General features: G+C 45.8%; 1 protein-coding gene across 1 annotated transcript in view; it reads left to right on the forward strand.

Annotated features, from left to right (window-relative positions):
- The window catches only part of LOC308271520 (nesprin-2-like), a gene marked incomplete at its 3' end in the record, with an annotated part of 253,796 nt that overhangs the window by 197,597 nt on the left and 33,252 nt on the right, over positions 1–22,947 (forward strand). Inside the window, exons 78-80 of the mRNA XM_080707904.1 lie at positions 1,234–1,389; positions 4,552–4,710; positions 5,834–6,000. Coding sequence (XP_080564030.1) covers positions 1,234–1,389; positions 4,552–4,710; positions 5,834–6,000 — 482 coding nt within the window. The remainder of the gene's footprint in view (positions 1–1,233; positions 1,390–4,551; positions 4,711–5,833; positions 6,001–22,947) is intronic.

Raw genomic sequence — 22,947 nt, forward strand, 5'->3', positions numbered from 1 at the left:
CCAGTGCCAAGAAAAATAAAAGGATACTCCAGGCTATTTTATTAACTATAAATTTTTATTATTGTCAAGTTATAAAATCATACCAGTGTAGTTTTTAGAACTTTGAAAATCAGAGTTAACGCGTTTGTATTGTGCCGCCCTCCAGGCTGATTTTTGTTGTGACAGGGTGCCTTGTTTTAGATTGCAATTGGCAGGTAGGAATGGAGGCCCTTAAAATGTGCCATGCGCCGAAGAATTAGAAGCACAATAAAGACCTAAAGGAGCCTTTTTTTTTTATGGACTGGGGATTGATTAAAACCAGGTGCATTCTACCTTCAAGCAACACCCCCAACTCTTTTAATTTTTTGTTTTGAAACAGGGTCTCTTTAAGTTGCTGAGGCTGGCCTCAAACCTGTGATCCTCCTGTCTCTGCCTCCTATGTACTGAAAGTACAGTGCCTGGAATCTTATTTGGGCTGTTTTCTCTTTTATCCTGTGGTAGAAGTAATTTTCTTGATTAAATCCTAGAATTCAAATTTGTAATTTGAAAAAAAAAAAAACCCTTCATTTTAAGACAGAGATGTAGCTTAAGGATTTAGTAGTGGTAGAGTGCTCGCCTAGCGTGTAGGACACCCTTGGACTTGATCCCCAGCACCGCAAAATAGTAGTTTCCACTGACAGGAAATTATCTGCCAATTAATCTCTGCCAATTATTAGCAAACAATTTACCTTTGTCTTCCTTTATAAGCATTCCTTTAGAAGGTGAGCCAAAAGTAATTTCCTAAGAACAGAAACTGCTGAGTTACAGGATGGATGGTCACAGTAGCAGCAGCTCATTTCTTAGGTATTTTTTAAAGTGGTTACAGGTAAGTCACACTGTATATGACTTATCCCCAACCTAGCTTCTGGATTAAAAAAATGTGCACAAGGTTGATTTTAGACTCCAAATACACTGTCCTCTCAGTAAAGGTAAAGGCCTCCTTGACTTTAAAATGGAGCAAAGTGCATAAAAGCCGCAGTTCTGAGGAAGGGGACATGAAGGGAGTGTGCCTCTGAGAGGAAGGTGGCCCTGAGCGGGCCAAGTGGGACGCGGTGCCCGGCTGGCTGGCCGGCCGGCTGTTTCTCATTCCGCCGGTCCCTCCCCTTCCCGGCCTCCCCTCCCCCCAGAGCCTAATCAAAGGATTAGCCCACAGGTTTGGAAACAAGGGCAGCTGGAGTTGACGGTGTTTCTCCCACTTCTTGTGTTTAAATGCAGGAACTGGAGAAGGCCTTGGCTAGCTGGACTCAGAAATTGAAAGAACTTCAGAGGATGAAGGCCGACCTAGCACCGCGCATTCTCTCCGAGGACGCGATGGTTTTGAAGGAACAGATAGAGCTTTTGCACAGACAATGGGAGGACCTCTGCCTGCGAGTAAGTCCCTCAGCTGCTGGGAGGTGACGGGAATGCTCTGGAGGCCCCCGGGATGGGCCGGGCCCTTTCAGCAGGACCCCCCGGCCGGCCGCTGTTCCTTAGAAAGGCAGCAACAGAGGTTCACCGAGTTGACCCCTTTTGTTTCAACAGCCTGAAAATGCAACTTTGCACAGTGTTAATGAGCTTCTTTAAAAGTCACCGCGGTGGGTGTGTGGGGTGGCGGTGATGAGCAGAGGTACAGACGCGGGCACAGACCGCAGACCTCGGTATATAGGAGCTTTCTCCCGCTCCACTGCGGCGGCTCTCTGTTGTAACCGAGGAGCCTGCCCTGGTGCCACCGGCAGCGCTGGAGCAGTCAGGCCAGAACTCTGTTCACATGCAGTTGGACACTGATTTCAAGTTGGTGCTTTTCTAAACTTCCTAAAGAGGGGATCAGCGGCTACATTGAGTATCTCAGCGGATCCCTTCTACTTATCAAGAGGGGATTGTGCTGAGAGTATTACCCCATGTATGTGTGCGACCGGATCAAGATGGAATTATAGGGTTCAAGTAGCCTTTTGAGATCTTTGTTTTAAGAACTTATTATGCCAAGGAAAATAAATTCCTTAATCTCATTTTTGAAAAGTAGGGCATGTATTTAAATGTCAAAAGTCAGAGACTTTTGAACACACTTCAATAAAGTAAAATTTATTAAATGATTTAGCCTTTCAAGACTTAAGTTCCAACCTATTATTTATCAAAAATTTCTTGACTTTACTATTTGTTAATCACAATGTAACCTAATTTTAAATGTCTTTTTTAGGGTTTTTTTGTTGTTTGTTTTTGTTCAAGTGTTATATTAAAAAATGTTTAGAATATGTGAAAAGAATTCTAAAAGTTGAGGCGGGTAAGCACAAAGACCCGGGCCCAGATGTTCCCAATGGTCACCATTATGAACTCCAGAACTGTGTGGAGTGCCAGGGGTTTTAAGAGCTAAGATAAATAGATGCCCTGAGGAATGGAAACAAAGCTTGTTTTTTTAGGGATAGATTTTCAAGCCTTTTTAACACATTTGGCAGGGTAGAATGTACAAGCATTTCTACATTTGGTGTTTTTGCCTCTGAAAAGAGCAGAGGTTTTTTTATTCGTTGCAAGAAAATCCCAGAGTTGAACCTTGCTTCCTGTCTATAAGATGGATTGTTACAACTTTACAAAAAAAACCCTCTTAGCTATCCTCCCTTTTTTGGTGTGTGTGTTGGGGGGGGTACTGGGGATTGAACCCAGAGGCAGTATACCTCCAAGCTACACCCCCAGCCCTATTTTTTATTCTTTATTTTAAAGCAGGGTCTCACTAAGTTGTGGAGGGCCTCACTAAGAAGCTGAGGCTGGCCTCAAACCTGTGATCCTCCCATCTCACCTTCCCAAATACTGGGATTACAAGTGTGCACCACTATGCCTAGTTTACCCTCCCTTCTTTTAACTCTAAGATTTTAAAACTTGGGAAAATCCAAGAATACTTTTGTCTATTTAGTAAGGCTTATTTGCATTATTTAAATGTAAATGTATTCAAGTAATAAATTTTAGTCCCTTAAGGAGAAGGTCCTCTTACTTTCAGCTTAGGGGTTGCTTATACAGAACAGAGCTTTGGATATTTGGGGGCTGTTAGCCTGCTTGCTGCCAAAGAGTTTTGATAATGTTTTTGTGGCTCCCAGCCCCAAACTACGGGGTATTATGGGAATGAGGGGCAGATGAGTAGTATGCATTGTTTTTTGTTTTATCTTGTTTCATTTAACACCTGAACATTTCACTGACTTTAATTTTTCTGATCCATTTGCATTACAACAGTTTAGATGATATCATAATCTAGATTATAGCTTTTAAATTGAATGTTGGCCTGATATAGATATAAGGACTTGATCAACTTTTAAAAGGGAAAGGATTTGGGTCATAAAACTATAAATTAGCTGTATAGTAAGCAGTCAATAAATACATGCTGAAAGAACACGAAACAGAATAATTTGAGTGATGCTTAATGTATTTACCTTTCTTTTTTCTGACTTAACAATAGATGTACATTGTGTAAAAGCTCAGTCATTGACAGGCACAATTCAGCCACAGTTTTTGGTCATTTTTTATAACAGTTGATATTAGACTCTGGGGGGGTGGTACTAAGGGTGGAACCCAGGGGCTTCCTACCTCTGGGCTATACTCCCAGACCTATTTTATATTTTATTTGGAAACAGGGTCTAAGTTGCTAAGAGCCTCACTAAGTAGCTGAGGCTGGCTTTGAACCTGTGCTATCCTCCTGTCTCAGCCTCCTAAGTGCGGAAATTACAAGCGTGCACCAACACACCCAGCTAGACTCTAGGTTTTAAGAGGAAGTAACATAGGAATTTAAAAGCCAGCCATGGTGGCGCACGCTTGTAATCCCAGCGCTTGGGAGGCTGAGACAGGAGGATCACACAGGTTCAAAGCCAGCCTCAGCTACTTAGTGAGGCTCTCAGGAACTTAGTGAGACCCTGTTTCCAAATAAAATATAAAATAGGCAAGGGAGTATAGCCTGGAGGTAGAAAAGCCCCTGGGTTCCACCCCCAGTACCACAAAAATAAAAAATAAAAATAAGAAACAGAGCCGGGCGTAGTTGCACATGCTTGTAATCCCTGTGCTTGGGAGGCAGAAACAGGAGGATTGCACAGGTTTGAAGCCAGCCTCACTGGCTTAAGAGACCCTGTTTCCAAATAAAAATATAAAAACAGGTCTGGGAGTGTAGCCCAGGGGTAGAAGGGTTTCCAGGAACCCCAGTACCACCAAAAAAAAAAAAAAAAAAAGAAGAGGAGGAGGAGGAGATGACATAGGGATTTAAGCGTATAGAGAATGCCAATTAAAGTGAATGAAATCTGCCAGGTGTGATGACACACGCCTGTAATCCCAGGACTTGGGAGGCTGAGACAGGAGAATCAGGTTCACGGGCATCCTCAACAATTTAGCAAGACCCTCAGCAACCTGTTTCAAAATAAAATAGGGCTGAGAGTAGAGCTACAAAGTAGAATCCCCTGGATTCATTCCCCAGTACCAAAAATAAGTAAAAACGAATGCGTGAAATCCACAGTCCTTTGGAGGGAGCGAGAAGGAAGGGCTTCGATCCTGGCTGTCCTCAGCTGCCAGTTGTACTTTCATACCCAGGTGGCTGTACGCAAGCAGGAGATTGAAGACAGACTCAACTCATGGGTCGTGTTCAATGAAAAGAACAAAGAGTTGTGCGCATGGCTGGTGCAGATGGAAAACAAAGCTCTGCAGACAGCAGACATCAGCATTGAAGAGATGATCGAAAAGTTGCAGAAGGTAAGCGGGGTGCGCTGGTGGCTGCAGCTGTCCCGGCCACCGACTGACCGGCTCAGAGAGCAGTATGTTGTAGCTGTGTGTCCAGTAATGTGTGAGAAACTTGGAAGGATTTTTTTTATCCTTCTGAGAGAAGAGCTGGAAAAGAGAAGGTTCCAGAGTGTTGGGAAGAGTCCACCAACACGGTGGACGTGGTACTGGGTAGGAAGTCTGGCCAGAACAGGAACTCAGTTTGGAAGGGTCTCCGGCCCCCGTCCTCAGCGCTGTCTCGGGCTATTAAAGAGAAGCCCTGGCCAAAGGGAGAGTGAGACTCGTGATTTTGAAATGGTCAGTGATCCCCACAGAAGAAACAGGATTCAGTAGCATAACTACTGCTTTTTCTTTTTCTTTTTTTATTTTTTTTTTTGGGGGGGTGGCTACCAAGTCTATGAACGCCACCCTAAAAAAATGCAAGTTGGCCGGGCGTGGTGGCGCACGCTTGTAATCCCAGCATTCAAGAGGCTGAGACAGGAGGATTGTGGTTCACGGACAGCCTCAGCTACTTAGACCCTTTGCAACTCAGTGAGACCCTGTTTCAAAAATAAAGAATAAAAAGCCAGACTTTTTATAGAGAAAAAATATATATATTTTCTTTTTATAAAGAAAAAAAAGCGTGTGGTGGCGCACACTTGTAATCCCAGCACTTGGGAGGCTGAGACAGGAGGATCGCACAGGTTTGAAGCCAGCCTCAGCTACTTAGTGAGGCTGTCAGCAACTTAGTGAGACCCTGTTTCCAAATAAAGTATAAAATAGGTCTGGGAGTATAGCCTGGAGGTAGAAAGCCCCTGGGTTCTACCCCCAGTACCACAAAAAAAAAAAAAAAAAAAAAAAAAAAACCAGGGCTGAGGGTGTAGCATGGATGTAGAATGTCCCTGGGTTCCATCCCCAGTACCAAAAAAAAAAAAAAATATATATATATATATATATATGTATGTATGTATGTATGTATATATGTATGTATGTATGTATGTATGTATGTATATGGCAGGGGGAGTAGCTCAGAGGTAGACTGCCTCTGGATTCAATCCCCAGTACTGCAAAAAAAAAAAAAGTGGGGGTAAATTTTGTGTTCTGGTGCCTCTTCCAGGACTGCATGGAAGAGATCAACTTGTTCAGTGAAAACAAGTTGCAGCTGAGGCAGATGGGGGAGCAGCTGATGAAAGCCAGCGGCAAGACGAGAGCGGCCGAGATCGACGACAAGCTCTGCAAGATCAACGATCGCTGGCAGCATCTTTTCGATGTCATCGGATCAAGGTAAGACGTGGCCGGCGGAGATTCCGACTCCCGGATTCAGTGGTTACAGCCCAGAGCTAGTGAACCAAGGCCGGTCTTCGTCTAAGATAATCTAGCAGTGTAGCAGTTTTATTACTGTACAGATGAAAGTTTGAACTCATGAAGGAGGGGTTATTCAGAAGCTATAACTCTGTTTAGCATTTGTGTATCTTCTATATGAAATCACTCCTGCCTCAGTGTACCCAGTGCCAGCGGGCAGGGCACAGCCCTGGCTTCTAGAAGTCGGAGCTGGGGCCCCTGACCTCCCGCATACGGGGGGCAGTGGGCACTGAAGGCAGGCTCCTCTATACGAGTGGGTGCTTGGCATGCCGCGTCCCGGGCGAGCATCTGCGCCTTATAGAGGATGGCTTTAACTTGGCACTCAGCATCCTGTCCTCAGGTATGGGTGGAGGCTCAGCTGTGAGCATACATCATCGCTCTGTTTGTTCTCCAGTGTGGCTCTGTCAGAAACAGAGCTGGTAACTTTATCTCCCTTCACAAAATAATGGTAATCACAAAGTTTTCAAATGTCTTCTATCCATCTTCAGATTTTTTTTTTTTTTTTTGCATCACTGGGGATGGAACTCAGGGGCATTCTACCTCTGAGCTACACCCCCAGCCCTATTTTTTATTCTTTAATTTGAAACAGTGTCTCACTGAGTTGCAGAGGGCCTCACTAAGTAGCTGAGGCTGTCCACAAATCGCGATCCTCCTGTCTCAGCCTCCCAAATGCTGGGATTACAAGGGTGCGCCACCATGCCCAGCCAGATTTTCTCTGTGAAGACAGACCCAGCTACATGTTTTTCCTGTGCAACCTGGCCTACAGAGTGCAGTCCCGGGGCCTGGGGACCGCCCAAGGAGGTCTTCCTCCTGCCCCACCCATGCTTTGCAGAGCCGTGTGCTCAGATGTTTTGTACACATAAATAATTTGGAACACGCAAGGCATGGTGGTGCATACCTGTCATTCCAGTACTCGGGAGGCTGAGACAGGAGAAGTGCAAGTTCAAGGCTAGCCTCAGCAACTTTAGCGGGACTCAGCAACAGACCTCGTTTCAAAAATTAAAAAATACAAAAAGGGCTGGAGGTGTGGCTTGGAGGTAGATTGCCCCTGGGTTCAATCCCCAGTACGACAGTAATAATAATAGCAATAATAATAGTAATAACACAATAATAATAATTCGGAATATATGGGAGAACATGGAAGATGTATGAGGAATTGGGAAGTCATACAAATAAGATACTATTAATAATGTGGCATATCCTTTACTGTTTGCTAGAACCATACATGAACCTGATTCAATCAGCAGAAGCAACAGCCTAAGTGGTATGAGAGTTACAGGCAGGAAGTAAGATGAGCCAATTACATTAATGGGAGAGGGTATCTGAGCGGCTGGAAAGCCACATGGTTCAAGAGCTCAGATCGCATCTTCCTGGGAGTGGGAGTGGATAGGAAGAGCCTGACAGAAGGCTGCCACCCCTGGTGGTTCTGAGTGAGGGCTGGGACCCCACTGTTACTAGAGGCAGTGAGGGAGATGCATGTGAGCCAACAGGTACAGGACAGGTTAGTACAGAAGCTGCTCGGGAAATGGCAAGGAGCCCCATGGGTTCCAGAGTAGGAAATGAAGCTAGGAAGAAGATAGGTTGGGATCTTAAGTTTTAAAAGGATTTCAGTCTGAGCATGGTAGGACACACCTGTGATCCTAGCTGCTCAGGAGGTTGAGACAGGAGGATTGCAAGTTTGAAACTAACCTGGACTACTTTAGTAACATCTTGTCTCAAAATAAAAAATTTAAGCCAGGCGTGGTGGCGCACACTTGTAATCCCTGCGCTTGGGAGGTGGAGACAGGAGGATCGCGCTGGTTTGAAACCAGCCACTCTGGCTTAAGAGACCCTGTTTCCAAATTTAAAAAAAGGACGGGCGTGGTGGCGCACGCTTGTAATCCCCGCGCTTGGGAGGCAGAGACAGGAGGATCAGGCAGGTTCAAAGCCAGCCGCGCGCGCTGGCTTAGGAGACCCTGTTTCCAAATAAAAATGTAAAAATAGGTCTGGGAGTGTAGCCCAGAGGTAGAAGGGCTTCCAGGAACCCCAGTACCACCAAATAAATAAATAAATAAATAAATAAATAAATAAATAAATAAATAAATAAATAAAATAAATAAAATAGGTCTGGGAGTGTAGCCTGGAGGTAGAAGGGCTTCCGGGAATCCCAGTACCACCAAAAAAAAAAAAAAAAAATTTGAATGGTGAAAATGTAACTCATCGATAAAGTACCCGAGGAGACACACACACACACCTTTAAGTCTCAGCTGGGGACTTGGCCTCCTAAACATAGCCCGAGTCTTTGATGGTCCTTAGCAGTGGAGGGTTTTCCTAAAAACCTGTATCAGGATGACTTGGCTGGTGGCACAGGCTGGGCTGGATTTCACTTGTCTCTGTAGCCAGTTGAAGAATAGACCTACAGGAATCCCTTGCGGACATAAGTTTTGAACCACTCCTGACTTTGCTGCGTACTCACCATAGAAACTTGGTGAGTGAATCCGCCAGGTCTGCCATATTGTATCTCAGAGGCCCCGCCCTCTGTGTGGATAATGACGTGTGTCCTGCATCTGGTGGATGGCTAGCGCGGCACATGGGAGCCGGACATCATGATCGGTTATTTTCCTTATTTTCCCCTAAGAGAACTGAGGCTGAGTAGCACATCTGCGGAGGGAAGGAGGACTCCCTCAGCCATGTCTAGTAATGAGAGGTCCTGCCTCCCTCTGTGAGGCCCAGGGTTGGACTCTCTTAATCCTAGAGCCGAGAATGGTGTTGAAGTATGTAAGAATTAGATCACTTCAGTTGGGTAAAGTGTCTCCTTTATGTCCTGGGTGCCTGCACTAGTCGAGGGTACGATGACATTGCACCTGCTCGTGGGCCATTCAGGAGCAAGGCCTCTTCCTGAAGACTGGAGGGAAGGCCCGTTCTTACTCATCCATGCTGTATTGCTTTGGCATTTGAACAGGTGTTTGCTCCCTGCCTCTTGGGCTGCCTGTCTTCAGAGCCAGTTCTTTGGTGGGAAAGAGATAAAACAATAGGTAAAATCTTTGGACTTTTGTGAATAGCAATTGACAAAATGAAGTGAAATAATAGCAAATATGCTGGCAGCTGGTTGTATTCTTACTATGCTTGTTATATGTGATTTTGCTTAAATGTCACTGTAATTCTGGAAGGTACATATCATTACCCCATTTTACAGACAAGGAAACTGAAAGTGGGGGTTGGAACTTTCCCATAGCTACGTGGCCAGCCGGTGATACAGCCAGGATTTCAGCTGGGGCGTTCGTGTTGCTGCCCTGCTGTCTTCAACCCCTTAGGTAGAAACATTGAGATGAGTAGAACACTGCGGGAACCCCACGCCGTCAACACTGAGGGACATCTTTTTTTCAATACTAGAGACTGAACCCAAGGGCAGTCTACCTCCAAGCTATGCTTCCAGCCTGTTTTATTTTTTTGTTTTGCAACCAGTGTCTCACTAAATTGCTTAGTTGATCTCAAACCTGTGACTCAGCCTCACTGAGGGATTGGGGAGGGATAACCTGTCTTCCTGTAAAGCAAGGCCAGGTGGAGACAGGCAGGTAGGCAGGAGTCCACGGTGCTCTTAGCCGAGTGTGTGCTTGAGGTGAGTCTGAGGATTGAAACAAGAACTTTTTCCATGAGTCGTGCTCATGTAGAATCAGCTCCTTATCTGATCCCCAGCTCTGACTCTGTACTGCATTGCTGGGGGAAGGAATGTCTATCCAGTATCAAATGTCTATCCAAGCTCAGAGTGGTAGCCAGGCCTATAATCCCAGTACTTGGGAGGCTGAGACAGGAGGATCGCAGGTTCATGGCCAGCCTCAGCAACTTAGTGAGGCCCTCAGTAATTTAGTGAGACCCTGTTTCAAAATAAAAAATTGGGCTGGGGATATAGCTTGGAGGTAGAATGCCCCTGGTTTCAATCCCTAGAATCACACACAAAAAAAAAAAATTAAGAGAGAGAGCCTACATAAATACCCAGCCTCGTGCATTCAGTTTTCACAAGAAGCCTTTAGCTTCAAGATTGCGATGCTGCTTAGAAGTGCAAGACCTCAGTCGGTCATGGTGCACACATTTGTATTCTCAGTACTTGGGAGGCTGAGACAGGAGGATCAGAGGTTCATGGCCAGCCTCAGCAACTAAGCAAGGCCCTCAACAACTTAGCGAGGCCCTGTTTTAAAATAAAAAATAAAATAGGGCTGCAGGTGTAGCTCAGAGTTGAATACCCCTGGGTTCAATCCTCAGCACCACTGGGGGAAAAATGTATAAGGCCTCACTAAACCACATTTCATACAGTAGGGGGAAAATGAAAAACAAAAAGCCTCTTACTTTGGACTCATTCCCTACAAATTTCAAAAGAATTGATAAAACATTGAGGACAGGATTCCCTAAAAACACAGGAAATTTCTGATCATTTCAGCAGGACTCCTTTTATAGGGTAGAGGAGAGAGGAAACCAGTGCTGTTTATTTTTAACTTTTAGGCTCTCCATATCAATAATTTCATTTTAACCTTTGAAACAACACTGCAAAGTCAGTATGATCCTTTTATAGAGAGAGAAGCCGCAGCTCAGCAAAGGGAAATGACTTAGCCATGGAAAGCCAGCTTAGCACAGGAGCAGGAGCCTGGGTCTGGGTCTGGTCCTCCCGGGGCACTACGCATCTAGGGGGCCTGGCCTTTTAAAGGTGTTTATCAGAATTTTTCTGAAACTCTGAACTCAACTAAGTAATTTCGGAACTCAGTGTAGAATACTGTAATGGACAGCAGGAGTTCTCAAACTTCAATGGCATAGGCATCCCCTGGAGACCTCACCTCCCAGCCTCTGATTCCATCGTTCCGTGTGGGGGCTGGAACGTGCCCTCGGTGTTGGTCTGGGGAACCGTTTGAAAACCACTGTGGTCAAAGGAGTACAAGCATGTACCCAAGCCTGTGAGCAAGCCCTATGCCCACTGTGAGCCTCAGTTTCCACATCGATAAATTGCACACAACCCTGTCCCCTCCCTCCTGGCAGTGTGACTGAAAGATCTGAAATGCGGGATAAGAAAGTGCCAGGACAACCCTGGTCTGTCTCTGCACACATGCCGTCAGCTCAGTGTGGCTGTAAGATCACTATTGTTGAAGGAGAGGGGGGCGTAAAGTATCTACTCATAAAATATTCACCTTCTATACAGTACCTCAAACAAAGGACATGAAGGCTACGTCTCCCTAAGTGATCTTTTGCTTGTGTGTATATGTAGTACTGGGGATTGAACCCAAAAACATTCACACCCCATTCACTGTTTATTTGGAAACAGATTTTACTAAATCACTGCGCACTGCTGGCCTCAAACCTCAGATCCTCCTGTTTCCGCCTCATAAGTACTGGGATCACAAGCATGTACCACCGTGGCTCACCTCCTAAAATAATCTTATCAAGTGGATGGGGAGCCTAAGTCACTGCCATAAGATTGCATAGGCCCTGGTGTGGGCGCCAAGGCTCATGTAACTGGCTCTGCGAGGTGGCTGGGGGGTGGGGCAGTTCTCCTAAGTCCTTGAGCAGTTTATATTTGTGTCCTTTAAATTCTTAGAAAATATGCTAGTAGTTTCATTGCCAGAGGCCATTGATAGCATTAATTTTTTTTTAACTATGGTGTGACCATCTAGATCAGAGATTTCCAAACTTACTAAGGTTGGCACCCCCTATTTAGAAAAAAAAATTACCTGGCCCCTGCCCCCCAGAAGTCTGCCTTCTTCGAACAAAGATGGACTGACAAATTTGAGCTCTTCTGTGAATCTGTGTTTGATTCTAGCACCCTGGGGGGAGGGGGTGATATCGCACAATTTGGGAACCTGTGATCTAGACTGCAATCTGGCTTGATAGTGAGAAATGGTAATGCTATAATAGTATGCTCCTATGACAGATTCAATGTAGAGTTAAACCAGGTGTTTTATGGCTATTAGCTCTTCCTCTTCCTAATGTTTTCTATGATAATATCTTTGAAAAATGACTCAGCAAAACCTGAACGCAGGAGAGACTGCGTACTGTATTACAGAAGTCGCCTTTCAGAAATACCAACCGGTGTGGTCCTTCGTCTTAGAGGAAGCTAAGCTACCTCAGAAAGGTTGGGTATGGAACGTCAGGTGAAGTAGAGGAAGACGCAGAGTTAATGTTCCGGGGACTAAAGCACATTCTTGGATTTCATCCCCTTGGTGGGACTGAAGCCAGAGGAGGATTGGGCCTGCTGTATAATCTCACTGTGTCCATTTTATAAGTAAACTCAGCCAGGTACGGTGGTGCACACTTGGAATCCCAGTACTTGAGAGGCCGAAACAGGAGATTGGAAGATCCAAGACCAGCCTCAGCAACTGAATGCAATCCCTCAGCAACTCAGCCAGACCCAATTTTAGTGTAAAAGATAAAATAGGGATGGAGGTGGAGCTCGGAGATGGAATGCCCCTGGGTTCAACCTCCAGTATAAATAAATAAATAAACTAGCACACCTGTAATCCCAGTTACTTGGGTGGCTCAGGCAGGAAAATCGTTCAGGTTCAACCTGGGCAACATAGGGGGAAACTGTCTCAAAATATAAAAGGTTTAAGGATGTAGCTCAGTGGTAGAATGCCTCTGAGTTCAATTCCCTTGTACTGGGGGGAAAAAAAGTACTAGTTGATTATCTAAAAAATCCATCTGCTTTTGCTTCTCAGAACTCCCCTTCCCATTCCACTCTTGAAAGTTTCGCCATGTCCTAATGAAGCAGGAACTCTGGCCACAGGCCACACGGTGTCTTTAGCGAGTCGCTCTGGCTGGTCATGTCGTAGCTGGTTGTGTGTCTTGGTGGGGCCTCTTCAGAGACCAGATGGAGGTGGGGTTCTTTTTAAAGACTTTCTAGCAGCATGTGGAAATAGTCTAATGAAAGCTTAGTTATCTCTGTGTCGGGATCATTAGTGACTTTAATTTTCTTTTTGCTATCTTAGATTGCTACCAGAAATTGAACCCAGGGATTCTCTACTACTAAGCTATATCCCCAACCCTTTGTTTTTTTTTATTTTGAGACAGGAGGGTCTCATTAAGTTGTTGGTTTTTGTGTTTGTTTTGGGTTTGTTGTTGTTGTTTGCAGTACTAGGGATGGAACCCAGGGGCATTCTTTCTCCAATCTATACCCCCTTGCCCCAGTCCTATTTTTTATTCTTTACTTTGGAACAGAGTCTCACTAAGTTGCGGAGGGCCTTACTAAGTAGCTGAGGTTGTCCTCGAACCTCAATCCTCCTGTCTCAGCCTCCCAAGTACTGGGATTAAAAGCATGTGCCACCAGGCCTGGCTCTGAGGGTTTTGTTTTTGTTTTATATGGTACTAAGGGTTGAACCCAGGGGCATTCTGCCTTCAAGCTACATGTCCAGCCATTTTTTTTTTTTTTAATGGGACTGGGGTTCCTGGAAGCCCTTCAACCTCCGGGCTACACTCCCAGACCTATTTTTACATTTTTATTTGGAAACAGGGTCTCCTAAGCCAGCACGCGAGGCTGGCTTCGAACCTGCACGATCCTCCTGTCTCTGCCTCCCAAGTGCAGGGATTACAAGCGTGCGCCACCACGCTCGGCTTCAGCCCTTTTTAATTAATTAATTTGTTTGTTTGTATGTGTGGTATTGCATTCTAGCTTCAATCTACACCCCCAGTCCTTTCTATATATATTTTTTTTAATTATGCTGGTCTCCAACCAACATAATTTCAAGTACTGGGATTACAGGTGCGCACCACTACACCTGCCCTTGTCTGTATTTTCTAAGGAGAATGACGCTGCCTTTCTCTTACATTTCTCTTCAGTGGTAACATTACGAGCAGGCTTGGCATCTTTAAACCCATGTTCTGAAGGAGGGACTTGACTCTTGGTACCAAATGACCAAAAGGTGTTGATCCTTCCTATTTATACCTGATTACTCTCACTTTTCTTCCTATTTGTTTATTTACTTTTTTATGGGGGGGTACTGGGGTATTCTACCTCTGAGCTATACCCCCAGCCCTATTTTATTCTAATTTGGAAACAGGATCTAGCTAGGTTGTTGAGAGTCTTACTATATTTGCTGACTGCACCACCACACCCAGCTATTTACCCTCCCTTTTGAGGTATCAGTTCAGTGGAAAGAAACTAAAACTAAGTGCAATTTTCACATTTAACCTACCAAGGTGAAAATCCTAATTTATAATTAAATTACTGTTATAGTTCAGCAGTTATTACCTTGGCAACCATGCATTAAGATTGTTTTTTCATCTCTTGCAGAATGGGCAGGGAAGATGTGTGCCTTTTTGAACTGATAAAGCTCTTCATTGCTCTTCTTTTATCTGTATTTTCTCAAGGTTATTTCGGAAGACCGAACAATGCTGCTAGTCACAAAGATGACTTGCTCTGGTCTTAGCAGGTTGCTTAGCAGGACTGGAAGGATTTGGAGATTATTTTAGCAATAGAGAAAGCCAGATATGAAGTAGGGCCTCCCCCTTCTGTTTCCCTTCCCACCAACCTCTGGAACAGGTGGCTACTGCTCCCACACCCTGCAGAACTAAATGTCTTCCTTGGGGTCAAGGAACTGCCCCCACCCAGGGGAGGGCAGCCATCAGTGGAATGATGAGCAAATGTCCTATGCGCAGCATCAGGCAGGTGCAGGACACTGAGCCCCGTGTTCACGTCAGGCGGTCTAGGAGCAGCCAAGCACCTGAGCACGAGTTCATCAGATGCTGCATTTGGGAGAGACCTGGCCACATATGCTCCACTGGTCTAGAACATATTTGCTGTGTTTCATAGTGGGGATGTAATAGTGACTAAATGTTGAGCTTTAGGAACCAAGGAGAAAGGATTGATAATAAGGCTGGAAGTGAGTCTAATTCAGACCCAGCATTGAGTAAACGAATCACACAGGGAACCGAGGCTGGGATAAGGAGGAATTACCAGATCCCCCCCATTGTGGTGAACCCAGGAAAGAGCTGGTGAGGGAAATTAAAAAATTTCTTCCCCTGCAAAGTCTTGAGCTCCATTTGTACTGCAAGATGGAATTATTCTGCAAAAAGACAATGAAATGGTTGAAATGAACTCTCTGGTCTTCTTAAGCCAGGATACATAGGAACTGAAAAGGCAGGTCAGAAAACCCCCATGGGGAAATTTCTCCTTTAAAAGGATAGGAGGAAGCCATCCCTGTTAGACTCAGGGGTTTTCGCTTATACTGTTTCTCTTAAACTTGAAACAGAGAAATTAATTTAGAACAGAAATGGTTTTTTTTTTTTCCATGTCCCCAATCTCAATGTTTCTTCCCTGGGTTTAAAGCACTTCATAAATAACCCAGAGCCAAGATAACGCTGTGACTTTCTTCCCCTGGCGTTGCAATCCTGTAGCGTCAGAACAAAGACTGTGTGTGTGAGGAAAGAGCTGGAGATGTTTATTGGGAGAAGACAAGAGATTAAAAATTGCAGCTAGCAGAGAAGGTGTCTTCGTTCCTACCGGCAGTGCCCATGCCATCGGCCATGAGGAGCCTTGCTATGTCTGTCTGTCTGTCTGTCCGCCTGGGCAAGGTGCTGAGCCAGTGAACGAGGAGGACACGCCGGGCAGGGGGAGGGGCCATCTCACCCCGGGAGGTGGAGGTGCAGCCGGAACCTGGAGCTGTGGCTGGTGCAAAGCTAAGGGATGATTTTTTCTCATAAACAGTAAGTGCCGTTTCATTCATTTGCTCTGGCCATGGCTGCCCTCGGCCGCCGCTGTCTCTCGCTCTCGGGCTCTCTCGTTTTGATTACAATAGCAGTCGCCGAGGAGATGGTGGCCGTGGAGTCTGTGCCCAGCCATCGGGGGATGGGTTCTCTCCCGGCGTCAGCGTGCGCGTGGTGTCTGCAGCCGGCCTCTGACAAGCAAGGCAGAGGGAGCGATTATGCAGTGTGGAAAATGGAAGTCCTCTGGTGACAGAAATGGTTCAGAGAGGCAATGAACTCCAAAGTGGACTGTGCTCTCCATGCCTCAAGTTAGGGCTTTAAAATCTTGGCATAATTGATTCTTTTTTTTTTTTTTCTAAAGATGCTTAGCCCTTTAAAAAGATACAGTGGTACAGAAATCGTACAGTGTTTTTAGCAATTGACAGCTGCCCGCAGGGTTGAGTATTTGTTTATTTCTATACAAATTCAGATGCTTTTGACTGTCTCTGCTTTCCTTGGTGATTTTTGTCCTGCTGTCATCAGTGGCATAGGAGTTTTTTGTTAACTTCTGCTGGTCTGGGTCTGGATCTGTCTGGTAACTGTGGGCTCCTTAGCACGTGGAAAATGGGACTGAAAGGTAAATTATTCCATGTGCATGAATACGAATTGCTCCGGATGAATATGCATTTGGTTACATTTAAAGCCTCCAACATATATTTTAAGACTTGAGCTTAGCGTACAGACTGGTACTAAGCCACCTTGATTTAACTGTTTGGTTTTTTTTTTTCCCAGAAGGAGAGCAATATTGGTCAGTTTTACATTCTGATCCATCACTAGTTAATATAAAAGAAAAACTTTATTCACCTTGACTTTTCTGCCTTTCTACCCATAATCCTTGCATAAGAACTCTTCTGTTTTATAGCTCCTCTTAAACATAATTTTTACTTTGTTAGGTTTCATAGAAAAATGTCTGTGTAGGTGGGTAGTTTCCCCTTCACACCTAAAATATTTTTATTGTTCATCAGAACCTGGAGTTCAACTCAGGCAATCAGGTTTCATTTTTCTGGATAAATATTATTTGCTGAAATATTGTGTGTGTGTGTGTGTGTGTGTGTGTGTGTGTGTGTGTGTGTGTGTGTGATTATCCAAGAGCACCTGGGTCAAAGTGTGGGCAAGTGCAGCGATGGGAGCCACATAAACAGTCTGCTGAGGCGGTTGATGTCATGCAGTATTGTGCCAACAGGCTGCTTTCTGAATAGTTTTCCTTGTTTCCTGGTATTAACTCAAGATTTCGATGTTTCCAAGAGCAATATGAATGAGGCCTGACATGGAAGCCAGTTGCTGGAGTTGGCAGATGGCACTGACTTCTTGACCTGGGAAGGGTGACAATTGGGTTATAGAGTCTGCAGAAAACAAAAAGATACAAACTCTAGGATTCAGGGGATGGCTGCTGGAGCGAGTTATAATGTGTGCAGATGTGTGAATTCCCATGCATTTGGGGTGCTATACGCCTCCAACACAGGTTAAGACGGAGAACGTGTTAAGTCCTGACTGGGTGAATGCTCTGTGGCTTCTTGGCGGCCTTCTTTCTTTCTCTCCACCTCTCTACCTCATTAATTTGCACCAAGTAAACCGGGCGTGGTGGCGCACACTTGTAATCCCGCACTTGGGAGACAGGAGTATCGCACAGGTTCGAAGCCAGCCTCAGCTACTTAGTGAGGCTCTCAGCAACTTAGTCAGACCCTGTTTCCAAATAAAATATATTTTAAAAAAGGTCTGGGAGTATAGCCCGGAGGTAGAAAGCCTCTGGGTTCCACCCCCAGTACCACCAAAAAAAAAAAAAAAAAATTTAATTTGCACCAAGTATGTGTCTGACCTTTGTCCCCATTCATCAGTACTTCACTTGGAAATCAGGGGCCGAGGAGCACATGTGCTCACAGTAGGACAGCATGTTTTGTGGAAAAGGTCTCTGATGTACTCTGGCCTTTACATCTTTTCTTTAAAATATAACAGGGCCTCCCCTTTCATAGAAAAGAAAAACTTATAAGGTATGCATGAACCGTCATACAATAGGTATTTATTGTTCAGTGTGGCGATGTAATCTTAGTCCTTGGGAAACTGAGACGGGAAGAGCACAGGTTCGAGGCCAGTCTCAGCAACTTAGCAAGATCCTGTTTTAAAATGAAATAGTATTGTGTTTGTAGTTTAGAGGTATAACACCCCTGGGTTAAATCCCCAGTACCACAAAAACAATAACAAAATATGTACTGAGAACCTTCTATATTGTATTATAATGTCTAAATAACAAGGTCATGCATTCCATGGGAATAAGACTTATCTTGTAGCTGAGTCTTCAAGATGTTCAGGACCCAAGACAAAGCAAATGGCTAAATGTGTTTTGAAAGAAAACCATAGGAAGGAAACCTGGGCAGCAAAGCTGAGCCTTCTGGCCTCTTCCCCATGTACCATGTACCAAAATGCAGCTCCCAGTGGGCTCACTCCTGCCCCCAGTGTAGCCTGGAGCCCGAGGCCAGACTTGGAGTCATGTCCCCTGACAGCAACAAAACACATCCTATACCAATGTGTATGTGTGAACAGATGCAGCGGTGTATGGGAGGCCACAAGAGAGCAGCTGTGGCCCAGGCTGCCCAGGTTAAATGCCGCCGCTAGCCCCCACGTATAATGGTGTAACTTATTTACCCTCGGTTAAATGATTTCGATTTCCTCAACTGTCGAATGGGAATAATACTAGTACCAATCTCCCAGCATTGTTTTGAGGATTAAGTGAGTTGCTAACATGTGAAACAGCACAGGCCTGAGCGTGTTAGCGTGTTAGATGTTAGGGCGTGACACGGATCATCCATAAACAAGGCTAATGACTTATAAAACACATCCAGTGTAAGAGACTTTAAAAGAACGAGTTGACCACACAACGTCCAATATCCCTTATCCAAAATGCTCAGGAATAAAAGCATTTTGGATTTGGGATTTGGGGAGGATTTTGGAATATTTGCATATGCATGGAAAAATATCTTGGGCATGGGACCCAAGTCTAAAAACACAAAGTGGATTATGTTTCTATTACACAGGCTGAAGATAATTTTAAGTATTTTTAGAATGGCTGCATTTTGACAAAAACTATCACATCAGATCAGCTGTAGAATCCCTCACTTGTGACATTGTGACATGGTGATGCTCAAAAATGTTCTTGATTTTGAAGCATTTTGGATTTCAGATTTGGGGATTAGGTGATGTTCAACTTGTATGAACATACTCCATGGTCTATCTCGAGCACTCCCGGTCCCTGGACAGGAAGACGAGCTATCGTTTATGGCTTAGACATAAAGGTTGTAGTCCTATTATTTATTGTTTATTTTGAAACAGGGTCTCTCTAAGTTGCAGAAGGCCTCACTACGTAGCTGAGGTTGAGCACAAACCTGCGATCCTCCTGTCTCAGCCTCCCAAGTACTGGGATTGAAAGCGTGTGCCACCACACCTGGTTCATCCCTGTATTTTTATACCCAGAATTTTTGGTTGTTAGTCCCCTTCATATAAAAATTTGCATGCCAGCCCTCTTCCTGTTAAATTGAGAAAAAAAGGCCGGGATTTCTGTGGTGAAAGGGCGTGGGGAGCTGGCTGAGGGCATGGGGAGCAGAGCAGGAGAACCGTGGGGTGGCTGTGCCTGAGCCCTGGTCCCCACCCCTGAGCAGCCCTCACAGCTTTCCAGAAGGCAGCCCTTCACAACTGTGAAGATTGCTGGTCCCTGGACAGAAAGACGAGATGCTGGGCTGAGGAGGGCACGGTGCTAAAGCCATGGAAAGAAGGAAGGGTCACTGTATCCAGGCCTGGCCTGGGATTCTGTTACGCCCTCTTCAATAAAACACACCTTGGCCTTGAAGGCCACTTGATTGCTCCTAAGAATGCAATTTGGAGAACATATCTCCTTGAAACCAGTCGTGCCCACAGTCCCATGTCAGGACTGCCCCAGGGCTCGTGGTGCGTTATGTCTCCCTCAGTCCTCTCGGCTCCCCAGCCAAAGAAGTGCTGCTGTGAACATCATTTTATACACGAGAGGAAACCAAGCCAAGACACAAACCCAGGCCTTGACCACAGGGTCTCTACAAGATCGCACAGCCTGCCCCCAAAGCCTGCCCGGTCGCGGTGCATTTGAGAAGAAAGCACCTGTGAGAGCTTGATGAGGTCCAGTACCGTATGAATAAGCAATATGGTAGCACCACGTAATCCTGGTGGGCATAAGAAGAGCATGTATTATGCGCCAGGATGCATGGTTTTACATGCATCCTCTTGTTTTGGTCTCACAACTACCTACAAGTTGTTTCCTTTTATAGATAATGAGGAAGCGGGGAGTTAGGAGGCTCCGGCCCCTGGGTGAGGCGGTACACACCTGTAATCTCAGCTACTCAGGAGGCTGAGGCAGTAGGATCCCAATTCCAGGCCAGCCTGGACAACATAGTGAGACCGTGTCTCAAAATAATAAAAAGGGCTGGGGATATAGCTCAGTGGTAGAGTGCCCATGGATCCATCCTGAAAAAAAAAAAAGAGAGATGGAGCCGGGCGTGGTGGCGCACACTTGTAATCCCAGTGCTTGGGAGACTGAGACAGGAGGATTATGTAGGTTCAAAGCCAGCCTCAGCTACTTAGTGAGGCTCTCAGCAACTTAGTGAGACCCTGTTTCCAAATAAAATATAAAACAGATCTGGGAGTATAGCCTGGAGGTAGAAAAGCCCCTGGGTTCCACCCACAGTACCACAAAAAAAAAGGAAATGTGGAGGCCTTGCAGAGGTGTGCAGCTCATAGGTGGTAGCCCTGGGTTGCTTGCTTCCAGAACTCTGGGCTTAATCTCACCTAGATGCTATAGTCAACCTGAAGTGTGAGGGGCCTCAGAAGCCCAATAGAGATAAAGGGAGAAAAGCATTTTTCCTTAAATTATAAAGGAACAGGTAGAATAGAGATGAACTGGAAGGCATTCTCCAAGGTCCATTATAAGATGCAGAAACAACACATGCACATAACTCTGGTCTCCCTAAATCATAGCCCATGCAGGAAGTGCTTATCCACATTTATTCATTCAACAAGTGTTTGCGGCCCCTCCTGCCCACTCGGTGGGGTGGGAGGTGCTGCTGCGGTCTGTCTCAGAGCCAGGTGAGAGGGCTTGGATGCTGCAGATGCATTGAAGGGGCGGGACTGTGGCTGGAAGCTCTGGAAGGAAAGAGGAGCTGTTTGCAGAGTAAAGTGCTGGAGGCAGAAAGGCCATTGAATGCTGGAGGTGCTGGAAAGTTCACAGGGCTGAACTAGTTTGTGGGGCGGGGCAGGACTGCTGAAGGGTTTTGACCCTGGATCAGCCTTGCTTTTCAGAAGGTCTGCTACAGCCTGGGAACCACAGGTGGGTAGGAGGCAGAGAAGCTGGTACAAGTTGCTCAGTTAGGCAAGTTAGGCTCAGTTAGGTGATGGGGTGTGGAGAGCAGTGTTTCCTGGGTGAAAACTTGGGGTCAGCGCCCAGTTTCCCTTTCCAGTGCTCTCAGCCATGGGAGGCAGTCTGACAGCAACTTCCAGCATGAGTATTGTTAGGTGGGGCCTTACGGCTATGGGCTTTTTTTTTTTTCTTTGTGGTATTGGGGAATGAACCCAGGGGCATTCTACCTCTGAGCTATAACCCCAGCCCTATTATTTATTTATTTATTTTTGTGGTACTGGGGATGGAACCCAGGGGCATTCTCCCTCCCAGCTACACCCCCAGTCCTATTTTTTGTTCTTTATTTGAAACAGGATCTCACCGAGTCGCAAAGGGCCTCACTAAATAGCTGAGGCTGTCTGCGAACCACAATCCTCCCCTCTCAACCTCCCAAGTACCGAGATTTCAAGTGTGCGCCACCACTCCCGGCTCCATTTTTATTCTTTATTTTGAAACAGGGTCTCACTAAGTTGTGGGGAACCTCAGTGAGTAAGGGTCAGCGGCTGAGGCTGGCTGCAAGCCATGATCCTCCATTCTTGGCCTCCCAAGTACTGGGATTACAAGCGTGCGCCACCACGCCTGGCTTGTTGCCCTTATTTTAAGTCTCGGGTTAACTGACAATCCCCCAGATGGCCTTCCCTCACTTTGCCTGAGGACTGTCATGAAAGCGGTTTGTTGAAACATTGCATTTCCACATCTGTAAGTGAATGCCCCTTGCCGGCTGGCTTGCTGGCCTAATGCCCCTTGCCGGCTGGCTTGCTGGCCTGCCGGTGAGCACACCGCCTTACCAGTGGTGCGTGCATTCCCTCAGATCTGCTCCAGGCTGAGTCGGGCTGGACGGGAGCCTAGGTGGATTGGCCAGGTAGACAGCAGAACCTCTGCCCCCACCCCGACTGCTGGAGGTTCCCTATAATCCACCTGCAGCGGCTGGCTGGGTGGAAATGGCAGCCCTCAGATGGAAGCGACAGGCTCTAGCGTGTGTTCTGTCCTTGCTCAGAGCAAGGTCCCGCGACAGACATCGTGGGCTGAGCACCATGTCAGCAGACGTGTGGAATCTCTCATCTCTCAGGCGAGACCATTGACTGCTGTAGACCCTGACATATCCAAGACAAAGTGGACCAGAGAAGCCAGATGGCTATTTTTTTACTTTAATTTTTATTTTATTATTATTTGGGGGGTACTGGAGATGGAACCCCAGGGATGTTAGATCTCCAAGCTACACCCCCGCCCTACTTTTTATTCTTTATTTTGTTTTTGTTTTGTTTTTTATTTGTTTGTTTGGTTGGTTTTTGGTGGTACTGGGGGTGGAACCCAGAGGCTTTCTACCTCCAGGCTATACTCCCAGACCTATTTTATACTTTATTTGGAAACAGGCTCACTAAGTTGCTCAGAGTCTCACTAAGTTGCTGAGGCTGGCTTCGAACCCGTGCGATGCTCCTATCTCGGCCTCCCAAGCGCGGGGATTACAAGCGTGCACCACCACGCCCGGCCTTATTCTTTATTTTGAAACAGGGTCTCACTTAGTTGCAGAGGGCCTCACTAAGTAGCTGAGGCTGTCTGGCAAACCATGATTTTCTGGTCTCAGACTCCCCAATGCTGGGATTACAAGTGTACGGGACCATACCTGGCTCAGAAATGGCTATTTTAGAAAGATTGGCATCTTTTCTCATCTCTAGAGCCCCAGAAATATGGGTGGGGTCTCAGGGGACTCCGCTCTGGGAATGATAGCACTTTTGTGTTTGCTTGGGGAAGCTAAG

This window comes from Muscardinus avellanarius (genome assembly GCF_963383645.1).
Source record: "Muscardinus avellanarius genome assembly, chromosome: 12".
Lineage (NCBI taxonomy): Eukaryota > Metazoa > Chordata > Mammalia > Rodentia > Gliridae > Muscardinus > Muscardinus avellanarius.